General features: G+C 49.6%; 1 protein-coding gene across 7 annotated transcripts in view; it reads right to left on the reverse strand.

The window, feature by feature from the left end:
• ADGRB1 (adhesion G protein-coupled receptor B1) overlaps positions 1–13,117 on the reverse strand; it is a 294,461-nt gene that overhangs the window by 206,848 nt on the left and 74,496 nt on the right. For 6 of the 7 annotated variants that reach the window (XM_080380266.1, XM_080380265.1, XM_080380263.1 and 3 more), the window contains exon 2: positions 1–921. In XM_080380266.1, coding sequence (XP_080236392.1) covers positions 1–748 — 748 coding nt within the window. In that variant the 5' untranslated portion in view covers positions 749–921. The other variant, XM_080380267.1, reaches the window with a different exon arrangement.

The raw sequence follows: 13,117 nt of genomic DNA on the forward strand, positions 1-13,117 counted from the left end.
CCAGGAAATCCACTCCGCTGCTGTCCTTGGGGCTGCTCATGCAGTTCTCCAAGTAAATTCCATCCTTATAGCAGTCTTCCTTCTTCCTCGTGAGCCCCAGGATCTCGCTGGCCTGATCTAGGACCTCCCCTCCTGAGCAAGAGCATGGGGTCTGCATAATGCCGCATGGGTGGGAGCTGCTGCTGATGGCCAAGCACGCATCCAGCCACTTGCAGAGCATCTGGCAAGCAGCTTTGCTAGGGTTCCTGTTGCCCACCACAAGGTACTCCACTGAGAAGTCCCGCTCCTGAGCCTTTGTGGGCTTCCACCGCACAGGCCAACTCTCCACCCCTGGTGGTGCAGTCTGCTTCATCTGGAGGAACTGCTTGTTGGACTGGAGGAAGGCATAGCGGGTGGACCCATCACAGAGCTTCAACACATCGTCGAAGCTCTCCATGCCCAGGTAAGTGCGGGTGGACTCCAGGAAAGAGTCGAACTGGTAGGTGCGGATGTGCTGGTGGTCACATATGCCAGTAGGTTTTAGGATCTTCATGTACAAAGTGTACCTCCGAGGGTCAGGGTTCTGGATAATCCAAGAGCAGAGAGAGGAGTTCAACGGGAAGACGGCAAAGGAGGAGAAATACCCAAAGAATTTCCCCTGGACCAAAGTGGTGCAGGGAGTTTGTGCCAGGTCCAGAGCGACCACGGTCCACACAAAGTAGAGTGGCGATACCAAAAGCAGGTTCAGGGCAGATCCAATGCTCCTCATCCTAGGTCTCTGGTCCTCTGGAACTCAAAGTAAATGTCAAGCAGGTGCCAGATCCTGAACATAACAGGGACCAGCTTAGAGGAAAAGTGAGAGTTTAAGTGGCTCTGGATCCGAAATCAAGCCAATCCTCCCATGTCTGGATTTGAGCTCCCTCCTGTGGCCATAAACAACACCTGGAAAAAAAGGGAAGGGAAGGAGAAAGGGAGAAAAAGAGAAAAGATTTGGAATTTGGGGGTTTGGGTGATGGTTTGTTTTTGTTTTGTTTTCTTTTCTTTTCGGTTTTGGTTTTACTTTTTATTAACCATTTTCAAGGCTGAGAATCCACACAGCATCTCCAGTCCCAGCACATCTTATGGGGGGAAGTTGCAGCCTCACATCATGTTAGGTTTGGGGGTGTCCCCACCTCCAGGATGTCCTAACCCCCAGGAAGAGTCCAGCTGTGACTCACAGTGGGGGACAACATAGCTGTGACCCTGCTCTCCCAGTGCCTTCTGCCCACGCTGCGCCCTTCTGCTGAGCTGAGCAGAACCTTTGCGGTGATTTCTAACCATCTCCCCGAAGCAAACACCACTGATCTCTGTTTTAGGGAGTTTCCACCCCTCTCCATCCCAATGGAGCCAGAATGCTGCTTCAGTGCAGCCTTCATGCTGCACCTGGGCTGGAGGTTGGCATGGGCAGCTGGGCTCTGCCTCCTCCCTTCCTCCTGACACTCCTTGCTGTTTTGCTTCTTTTATCTCCTTTTCTCTCTTCTCCCTCTATTTCCACCAACCCAGTGCAGGGGAACAGAATCATTATTCAGTACTCCAACTCTAACCCTGAGTCCAGACAGGAGGCCAGGGCTGGAAGGAGCTGAACACCCAGTAAAGGAGGAAAAAAGGTTGGTAGAAATGGATTTTAAGTCTTCCCACATCTGGCAGCCACTTTGCCTGTGTGCAGGACACCCCAAAGCCTGTGGTCCTGTAGCTGGGCATAGAGCACCTGCAGAGTGTGAGAGTCCTCCCGGCCAGCCCCAGGATCTCCTTCAGGATCTCTCACAGAGCCCCTTCTGCAAAAGTAACATCCACCCTGCACTGCCCTATGGGACCTGTTCCCTGCAACACTTTGTAGCGCAGATCCCCTTTTCACCCCAACCTCCAAGACCCCCTCCCGAGGGACTTCTGCACCCTCACTACTCTTGTAAGTCTCCCTCTTTCCTACCCCACCAAGAAGACTCCCCTGTGCTCCCTTCTCTCTATCTCTCCTTTTTCCAGAGGAGGAGAAAACGGAGAAAAAGCCATCAGTAGGAGGACTCTTTCCATCTTGTACCCCCTTTCTATGCTATACCCCATATTTGCTATACTTATATAGCATATAAGTATATATATATATAGCATATAAGTAAATATATATATATATTTGCTATATATATAGCAAATATGCTATACCCCATATTTGGGGAAGGGCCCTGTTAGTAGATGCGGGGTTGACAGGCAGGAGGGGCAGACCCTCAGTGTATGGGGCAGAGCTTCTGCTGCTGGGCATACAGCCATGGCACCTTTTCCTTCCCATCTTTCCAGCCATTTCCTTTCCTGCCGTTTTTGGCTCATCCCAGGTAGAGCAAATCAGGAGTTTCCCCAATAAGTGAGGCTTGCCCTGGCCCTGCAGCCCTTGCTGCCATTAAAACAGGGCTGCTGCCCAGGTTCAAAAGGACAAATCAGACTCCTGGGAGGGTGGTTTCCCCTACCAAGTCAGACTACTGCCTTGATTTCAGGAACCTCCGGTGCCTACAGGTTCATGAAAATCGAGCGCTCAGGGCCTCTGCATTGAAGCGTGAGTGCAAGCAGCCTAACTCCTGAGATGCTAACATGGTCCTAGGCTGAAAGCCAAAATAATTCAGATCATCTGGGATGTGTGTCTTGGTGATCAAGGACCCAGGTGGCGCTGCCAGGAAGGAATTAGGGTGAAAGTCTATGGAGAGGGGCACCTGCTGCAAGGGAGGAGGGAAAACACTTCTGTGTTGCAGCCATTGACCCTCTTCACAACCCCATGGTCCCCACACGACTCATCCCCAGTCCTGTCATCTCCCACCACGCTGCCAGGGTCTGTCTTCCCAGACTGCAAACAGAGGAAGCTTTCACAGCAGCCATGCAAATTCCCAGCAAATCTACAATTCAGGTAGCTGAACACAATCCCAGGAGAGACTGAAAAATCAGAGATGAAGTCCATAGACCACTCTGTGCATCTCAGAAGAGATAAGAAGATAAATGCATCTCCACATTCACTTCTTGGTTTCTCTCCTTGCTCTATAGAAAACTTCTGTCTCTGCATATACCCTCTTCTGAAAAAAAAAAATAATCTGGGGAGGAAAGGGTTAGGACAGATCTGCTATTTGCAAACTGTGTTTCATCCAAGTTTCAAATCATTGTAGCCTCTGCCAGTAGATTCCTGAGTGTCTGTTAGACCTGACATTAATCAGCATGGAGTCCAAATGCATATGCACTTAAATTTTTTAAAAGTCAGGTCCCCACTCCTGACAGTGGCCTCCAGCTTACAAAGCTCTGCAGTGCAAATCTCCCTGTGCCAGAATCCAGCCTGCCTCCGGGGCCAGATTTCGGGAATGCAACCTGCTTAGGGGATGCAAAGCAGCAGCGCACTTGCAACAAAAACCACAGGCATCAACCAAACATCCTGCAAATTTGCAGAGAGGTCATCCTGATTAGCAGGAGGGGCTGCTTGCAAATGACTGTGAATGGCTTAAATATCAGCTTTGGTACGTGGAAGGTGATTGCTTAGCTGAGATTTTGAAAGGAGCTGCTGGTTCGCCTCTCCCTCGCTGTAGGGCTGTGCCTGAGCACTGTTTGCAAGCGGGCACGGCCTTTGCAAAGCCAAAATCTCTCTGACCTTCACACCAATGAGCCAGACAGGGATCATCTTAACCTCTGGTCCAGACCGTGAAGAAACCTGCCTCTCCCGGTTGGAAGCAGGAGCCAACGGTGCCTCCATAGCAACAAGATGATTAGGAGACAGGGCTTGCACCGAAATTCAAGATCCGGAGATCCAGTCCCTAACGGTGACTTCAGCGGGTGGGATTCAGCCCAAGCCTCCTGCCCTCCACAAACCCAGTTTTTCTCACGCTGGCCACAGATGTGCTGAATGAGAATGCAGCGAGCACAAAATGCATACCCCCTCACTGACCCTCCCTGGGAAAAGCACCGTAAAAGCCCACAGACTTTAACTAAACAGACCTGTTAATGGGACGCTGTGTTACGGTTGTTAGGTCTCAGAATTGATTTCCCCTGAATGCAGTCCCATCTGGAATGTTTTGCCATAAGGAACATAAACATATTTTTTCTCCTTCAACTAATCCTTGCTGAAGTGGGAATCCTTAAAGCAGAAGAAATGAATAGACAAAACCCCCTTCACACCTGGATTTTTGGCTCAACACGTGATGGACCTCCCAGGGAGGGAAGATGCAATGGGCAGTTGGCTGGCTGCTGCATTTCAGCAGAGAGATCTGCCTTCTACACTGTAATCCAGAAAAAATCCCAAGGGGGATATATACCAGAGGCTGCAGCATGCAGCTGGGGAAGTGATACTAAATGTGTGATAAGACAGATCATTCCAGTGTGGGAGACCGCATTCCTATGGCACACAAGCAAATTTGCCCATATTCCCACAGTTGTTGCCACAGCTAGTGTCTAGGTAGCCTGGCTATTTCGGTAAGTTTGTGTGTTGGGAGACATCCACGTCTAGTCCCATCCCTTTGCTCCAGCTTGGAGTACATATGCCACCCCTCCTGCCCTTTCCTTCCAGTCCTGTGCCTGGGAGATCGGTCTGGCAAAGAAACCTTTTCTGGAGTAAAGCTTGGGGATACCAGGTGACCGTGGAGTACCTTGGGCTGTCCCTTGCCTGCATTTCCCAAGGACAAACCAAAGGGCAAAAATTTTGTCTTTTTTGTGTGTGTGCCCTTGGCAGAAGGCAGTCGTTCATCTCAAGCATCTCATAGAAAGAGGCTGACAAGTTTGGTCTGAATGGCCCTTCTGCCTTGTTTACCTTGTGCAGACATTAGAGATCATGAAGCAGAGGGTTATGAAGATATGTGAGCCACTGGCATGGCTCCTGCACCCTCGCACCACTGTGCAGAGCCCTAGTAATTTTTTCTACCTCCTTGCTGCGTATTTGCCACCCTACCCTGCCACCCACTGGAGTAGGCACAGTTCAGAAACACAATGCGAGACAGACTCACACCTGGTACTAGGGCTGTCCAAGGGGTTTGGGCATCCAGTTTGCACTAGCCCCAGTGAATTTTGGAACCTGCAAGCCATAGTGAGGTGTTTGGTGGTGCACCCTATCTTCCTGCAGTAATGATAAACAAAGACGATCCGAGGCTGAGTTTTCCACCACCCCCTTGTCCCTGCTTGCTTTCTGCACATTTGTATGCCCCTAGAACACCCCACGCTCACAGTGGTGTTGCAGGCAGCATGGGATGTGTGTGAGCAGCAAGGGATCAGGGCATCCCCTGACTCTGCCTGTGACTGTCTCCACCCTCTGCCTGAATAGCCCTGCATGCCAATTTGCCCTGTCCCACCAAGACCTGCCAGGTTGACATCTCCCAGATGCTGCGTTCGACTTTACAGCTGTGCCCCAGCATTGGGATTTCAGCTCTGCACAAGCAGGAGGAGCTCGTGAAATGCAGGCAGTGCTGCAATGTGCCCTGCTTTGCAGAGTCTGTGCATCGCGCAGCGGCTTCCCACGCAGGAAGGACAAGCTCCCTGGTTGTGCATCCACCACCTTCCTTGGCTGTGCCGGTGGCACAGGGCTCTCAGCGCAGCAGCCTGCATGTGGCCAATGGAGGGCACTCTTAGACATACACACACATGCGCACACACGCACACACTCCGTGGAAAAAAGGAATAATAATAATAAATAAAGAAAAAAAAAATCAAAACAATGAATTCCTACGGCTGCCTGTAGGACCTCTCCCAACACCCTCACCCTGATTTGCCCCCCTATCCCAGCCATGCCCCAACTCCCTTCTCTCTGCCCACCAACCCAGATGTGCTAATGTCCAAGATTTATCTCCCTCTGCTTTTACTTCTCCTGACCTTGGTGCATGACTGACATCGCAGCAGGGTGAAAACCACTTTCATCAAGCTAATTCTCCTTTCCTGGGGCTTCCCATTTCCCTGTAAGAAGTTCCCAGATATCAAACAAAATATCCCTTTTGCCAGAGGCAGAAAACCACCTGGCCCCAAAAAGCTCAGTCTCTTGATACTCTGATAAAACATGGGAAACGAGTATGCTCTGTCCTTATTCAAAAGGAACTGCTAGCAGGAAAAAAAAAATGCTGCAACTGCTTGGAAATTTTCTTTTTGCTACTGAGATGAGTGAGCAAAGCATAGTGGAAATGCCTAGAAAAACACGGTGACAGCTGTGAACCGGCAGCAGAGAAGTCAGGAAGGGCTCGGACCTGGCTGTTCGACTGCAGCAGCTCTGCTGGTGTGCAAGGAGAGGTGTTAGCCCTGGATGGCACCTAGGGAGGGATGGAGTTTGGAAAAGTCCTGGAGCAGTGCCTCTTCCATAAAATCAGTGCTCAAACCCAGTTTTTTTTTCCCTTAGTATTATTTTTAATGATCCATTTTCCTTCTCTTTTGTTTTCTACAAGTATTTATTTGACTCTGCCGCCGCCCCCCAGAAAGAGTTTGTCTACAGAGGTTTGTGCTTATTTTCTGGCAAAGCAGAATCTAGTGAAAATGAGAAGCTGAAAGAGCCAGAGGATGAGTTGGAGGGTATTGCAGGACTGGGAAATCCTTTAGGTCTCACTCTGACTTCAGTGTACATCCCCTCTCCGATGAGGCATTTCAGACAGGGACCATATCCTGGAAAGACTGTTAAACCAGCTCCAACTGGAGCTGCCCAGGTCACGATCTGGGTCCGGCCAAATCTACCTTTGGACCAAATGCTGAGAACTGAACTCAGACAACCCCCCTTAGGAAGCAAAGGAAAGCAGACAAGGGTCAGATAGACAAGAGTCTGGCTCTGCTCCCCTCCTGCTGTTTCACTTGCCAAAAGCATATTTCCGCATGGACCCCTCAAAATCCAACATATTTGCTCCACCACTGTAAAGATGGATGTACTGCCTACTGCCTCTATCCATCTCAATCTTCTGAGTACAGAGGAAACCTGATTCTTACCTGTCTGCTGTGTTAATAAATGATGTTTGTACACACTAGCATCCTTCTTCCCAAATTTCTCTCAGCGTCAACCTGGAAAAACGCCCACTTTAGGGGTGGACTCCAGCAGACATGTAACAGCCTGCAGGAACAGCATGAATAAGTTGGGAAATATTTGATCCTGTGATGGGGTTTGGCTTGTGGGGACAGAATCCCAGTTCCATTTCAATTTTCAAAGGCTGGAAGAGGTAATCCAGGGAAAGGGAGGGCTGGGAGGTGATGTGTAGCAATGGAAGGCTTTCAACAACAATGAGGAAACTCCAAAGACCCTGAGCCTCGGCTGAACCATCCCATCTCTGATCACCTTCAGCACTGGCCAGATGGGAGATGCTATTGGGGAAGCCAGAGGCCAGATTTTAATCCTGGCTTCAGAACTTCTACACAGTCTCAATTAAGCATCTTTGCCAATCCATGCTTCTGTTTTCCCACTTGAAAAGATGGATGTAAGAAGCATCCTCTGCTTTTCTCTAGTGCTCTGTGATCTGAAACCCTCCAGCAGAGTGCTGAAGATGGTGATTCATTTCCAACCCACTAGGATTTTATCCCAAAATGAGATTAACAGCCTTAAAGGTGAAAGTCTCTGCTCCAGATCACATTAATTGAAGATGGGCCCATAGCTAAAACTCTCAGGCAGGGGTGGAGGCAGGTCAGGCTCAGTTCCTGCCTCTGCATCTTTCTTTCAGTGAGTCAGATCAGGGGACAACTGAGCAGAAAGGCTTGAACCCTAAAATCTAGGACCCAGTAAAACTTCTGTAGAGAAAAGCCCAGCAGACAAGGAGGGCCAGATGTGCTCCATCTGGTCCCAGATGTGGCTGCCCGACGGAAGTGAGCCTAGGGCTCTGCAGCACCTTCTGTTGGGCCCAACAGAGCCTCAGACAGACGTCATGTGTGTACTTGGTGTCTTCTAAACATCACTTCTGCCTGAGCTGTAACTGTGTTTGTCCTCATCTTTCCTCCATGCAGGTACAATGTTATTGGCATGGCCTGCTGAGACTACTACCGTGACTGGGAGTTTCTCAAGGACTGCGTGACATCGGGATGGGTTAGATGTCATTGCATAGCAAAGTCAAGGAATCTACAGGGTTCTTGACAGAAGGCAGCTGATGGTGGTCATCGTAACATCACATCTTTCTCTGCCTCCATTTCCCATTGCCAAAGCAGACTTAAAACCTCAGTTAGGTACAGCCCGAGTTCAGACTGGTTGTTGCTTCACACTGTTCCCAGGCATTTCCTCACCCCCCCTGGGGAATATACAAGTCTTCTCATCCCAGTAAGATCAGACTTCCCTTCACACCAGCATCACCCACACCCTTTGACTGCCCTAGCTCCCATCCATCTCCATTTAGTGGTACCACCCGAGGAGCAATGGGCATTGTCAGGAACACCCTGGATTCTACACCAGCAAATCCTAGAAAATTCCCACTTCCCTTCTTGCCTTGTTTCTGCCTGTTAGTGCTCCAAGGCTGATGCTTTGGGGTATTTTCCCCTATGCTCCTACCCTGCTCCTGGGTGCGAGGGTTACACAAGAGGGCCTCTGAGGGCAAGGTCGTCCTAATGAGCGGCAGAAAGCAGGCAGGAGCCAGACCACTTCCATCGCCATTCATTCGTGCTGGAGACCAGGATGTGATTGATTGGAAATGCAGCTGGAGGTTAAAAGCACTGGCGTTAGCTGGGAAGCTAAGTGGGAGCCCCCGGGGAGAAGGGATGTTCAGGCAGGGGCTGTGTGTGCATGCTGAGGCTCAGACTTGCAGGGTCAGACATGGGCAGAACAATGGCTGGCAAATCCAAAATCGGGCTTCACAATTCACGGGGTTGCACACACACAGGCCAGAGCTCAGCACATGTTCTGATGCTGGCCACTGGCACATCCTGCATAAACACATGCACCAGGGTTCATTTTCTGGCTACTGAGGCCAAGAGCCTTGACGTAGCTCATATTCATGTGGCTAAATTGCTTGTCCTCAAAAGCAGAACATCCTTGTTGCAGTGCTTAATGCTCTCTCCTGCACTGTGGCCACGCATGGTCTGGGGTGGTGCTTGCTGACTGTGGCCAAAACCTTGCCAGGAAGTATCCTCAGATGTGTAGGCAGGGATGGGACAGTGCTTCAGGCAATGTTCTGGCTCTCTGAAGTTACTAGTGCAGAGCTAGCTACAGAGGATAAAGGAAAAGCTAGTGTCTTGACCAAGGCACCTGGAGTTCTGCTCCTGCCTGGTCCATCCATACTCCCTGGGACTGAATACCTACTGGATTCAGCCCTTTGGCTGCCCCATGGCACCCTGGAGGTCAGCTGGCCAAAGGTAAAGAGGATGAACACCCAAGTAGCTGGTTTTGTAACCACCCCCAGACTAGGATCTGCACTACCTCAGGTCCAAGTGCTCAGGAAAATAGATTTCTACTTTGCTGTCCTCCAGCTCCTTAAATGGCTGGGTATGATCAGCAACAGGGGATGACCGCAACCAGAAGCCTTTGTATGAAAGTTTTAATGTGTGCTCCTCATCTGAATCCTGCCACGGTTTTGTGCTCTCACTTAATGACTGTGCCTCAGTTTCCCCATCTAACAAACAACATTGACATTACCCCAATGATGGGATAGATTTCCTAGGCAGCAGCTGGGAAAAGACTACATCAGGGTCCAATTTTACAGCAACCCTGAAAATACACTGCTCCGTTTTTGAATGTTGCAGTCTCAGCACAGTTAAAACTGGATTGGGAATGTTTCCCCTTCTGAAAACAGGAATTCAGCTCATAATTTTAGGCATTCAGTTTCCAGTGCCCAGCGAGAATGTCTTTAAATTGCACACAGAAGGACTGTAAGATGGTATTACTCAGATCTGCAGTTTTCCTGTACCTCTCAGCAGGAGGAAGATGGAGATTCAGACTGTGGCTACAAGAAACACCTGAAACACAGGTTCTTTTAGTAAAACCAGAACTGTGACCAACCCTTGCCTTACTTTCACTCTTCACAGAGTGAGCAGCATGAGAGAACTTCAACTATAGGACTGCACTAGCTATGGGAGTGATTCCAGCTGCTTCCACACAGTCTGAAACGAGGGGCTTTGAAGTCTTCTGATACCATGCTAACACGGGTAAACAGGAACTTCCCAGTGGCATGGAGAGGGTAGAAATAGCTGAGCTTGAGCTGAATGTGGGTCCTTTCTACCATGTTGAGCACCGACCTAGAACGTGGAGAGAATCAGGAACATACCTGATCCACTTTGAAGCCCCAAGTTTCAGTGGGTTTGGATATAGCCATGACCCTGAAGCAGCAGAAGTCTGCAACCTGAACTTAGAAAACAAAAGAATTATAAATATGTGCACTTCTACAGCACGTTCTCTCTAAGGTTCTCAAGGGACATGGGGAGAAGCAGTGAATTAAGCCTCATGACGCAGAAAGCCATCCTTACTGACCCCAAAAGCTGAACACAAACAAAAGGAAGCACTTTTTCACACAGCTCATAATTCAATTGGGGACCTCATTGCCAGAGGATGCTGTGGAGGCTAAAGGTATAAAAGAGTGCCAAAATGGATTAGAGAATCTGTGGAGGACCAGTCCATCAGTTGCTATTAAACACGATGGTTCAGATGCAACTGCCAGTCTCAGAAGTGTGTATACTTCTTTGACTTTCCTTCAGTCTTTTATTGTGCATCCATATGGACTTGGATGGCCCTGGGTCAGGCAATCCCCAATATCGATACAGACTTCTGGGTGAATGCATTGATTCTCTGCAGCCCTGCAGAGAAGGACTTGGGAATATCGGTGGATAAAAACGGGACATGAGCTGGCAATGTGCACTTGCAGCCCAGAAAGTCTAGCATATCTTGGGCTGCATCAAAAGCAGCATGGCCAGCAGGTCAAGAGAGGTGGTTTTGCCCCTCTACTCCGCTCTCATGAGACCCCACCTGGAGCACTGCATTCAGCTCTGGGGTCCCCAGCCCAGGAAAGACATGGACCTGCTGGAGCAGTCAAGAGGAGGACAAGGAAAATGGTCAGAGGGCTGGAGCACCTCTTCTATGAGAAAAGGCTGAGAGAGTTGGAGAGAGGCTTTTTACCAAGGCCTATAACAACAGAATAAGGCATAACCATTTTAAACTGAAAGAGGGTAGGTTTAGACTGGATATGAGGAAGAAATTTTTATGATGAGGATGGTGAAACACAGGACTAGGTTGAACAGAGGAGTTGTGGTTGCTCCATTCCTGAAGGTGTTCAAGGCTAGGCTGGAGGAGGCTTTGAGCAACCTGATCTAGTGGAAGGTGTCTCTGGCCATGGCAGGAGGTGAGTGAAATAGATGATCTTTAAAGGTACCTTCCAAACCAAACTGCCCTATGATTCTGTGACCTTTGCTCCTTCCTTAAATGACCATTCTTGCATTTTTTATGGAAAGGTGCAGGGATATTAGTAACTACTCTTACGACACAAGACACATGTCCATACTGCTAAAGGAACCACAGCCAGATCCTGTAACTAAATGAAGTGTCACAAGTCACATCCATGTTGTTAAAGTCCCCTACCAAAATAGTTTGGCCTGATCCATGTCCTCCTGTTCAGTCTGCTATGCCTTGCATGGTGCCTGCCATTGCAGTGCTTAGGAAGGCAGCCATTGGGATGGTCATCTGCCCTGACCTACAAGACATAAACCTTTCGGAAGTGTCATGCCCACATCCACGCAGTGCCCTGCCTGAGCTAACCATGCTGGATAGCAAAGGGTTCCTGCTTGCTCTGCTCCCTGGAGAACCCCCTCCTTTTCCTTGAAGACACCTCAGGGCAGAGACTACTTTCTAAGCTCCCCTATAACCAGTCCTAAAATACTTGAATGTAGACAGGGTAGCAGAGGGATGCAATCATAGCACAGGCGCTAATGAGCTGGATTATTCCTTGCATCTCATTTATCAGCCTCATGACAAACTGTTCAGGATTAGCATAAACGAGATGTATGCTTCTCCCCTTTCCAGTCTTCTCTTCAGGAACCCTTGAGCAATGTGACACAGGAGGGAAGATGGCTTGCTGTTGAGCAGCAGACATGGGAGTTATTGGGAAGCAAAGGACTCTTCTCACTTCCTTGGCTTTTGTTTAACCACGGGAGATGATGGAGGACATTACGGAGTGATATGCGCGGCACCGAGAACAAGCTGGTTTGGGGCTAGGGTTAGCTGTCTGTGTGCAGCCTTGATGAAGATGAAGGATTGAAGGAGTATGGATTATATTTATTCTGAGAAGGACTCGGATGATGCTCCATCACAGCGATGACAGCGGAGTCTGTGATTTTCACATGCTCCTTCATTTGTATGGGTGTTCAATTCTGGCTCAGAGGACAGGCAGACAGGACAGGAGTGAAGAGCTGGAGGAGAGCTAGAGGTCTGCAGACAACAAGCAGGGCTTAGAGTTAGGTTTCTACCCAAGACCTAGGAGGGCACCTCAGCTACAAAGGCATGTGCAGGCAATTCTTCCGCTTCCCATTTCCTCCAGACAAAGAGTTTAAGATTGCTCCTCCTGCTTCCAGTCCAGCACTGTTCGGAGCAACCTCGCCATAAGGTAGCAGCATGCACAGATCCTGGTGTTCCCAAGCAGCCCTGCAAAGACAAACCCACGTGTGCAACCCAGAAACCACCCTCAGTAAGCCAGGAAATGCAGGAGACATGAGTGGTCCTTCTAGGAAGGTGCCAGGAGATGAGGATCATGGCCTGTTTTGCCCAGAGGGTAGGCTGACCCAGCACAGTGGGGCACAGTGGATATCCTCAGTCTCCGAGGACAAGACCCAGAGGGCCTGCGGCATCTCCAAGTTGAATGGCAGGCTGAAATCCAGTGCAGGTTTGTTGCAAATGAAAGCCCCCACCTCTGTGTGAGACACAATGAGCAGATGGTTCTCCTTTTGTTCATAAAGAACAGAAATGCACATGCCAACTAAATGCTAATTTGCCCTTTTGCTGTCTGTCTCCACAGGCTATGTCTATACTACCGAAGGAAACAGAGCAGGGGCTGTTCTTTGGCTCTGGGGCCAAGCATGGCACAGCTTGCAGCCACACACCTCAGTTGTCCCCTGCGAAACGGGCTGGCCTCATCCCACAGACCTGCGGGAGAGAGTCCCTTGGCTCAGCCATCTACCAGACTGTGTCCTGGCACTGTCTCGGGCCAAAATTGCACCAGGGAGCATGCGAGTA

Source organism: Falco punctatus, assembly GCF_963210335.1.
Source record: "Falco punctatus genome assembly, chromosome: 3".
NCBI lineage: Eukaryota > Metazoa > Chordata > Aves > Falconiformes > Falconidae > Falco > Falco punctatus.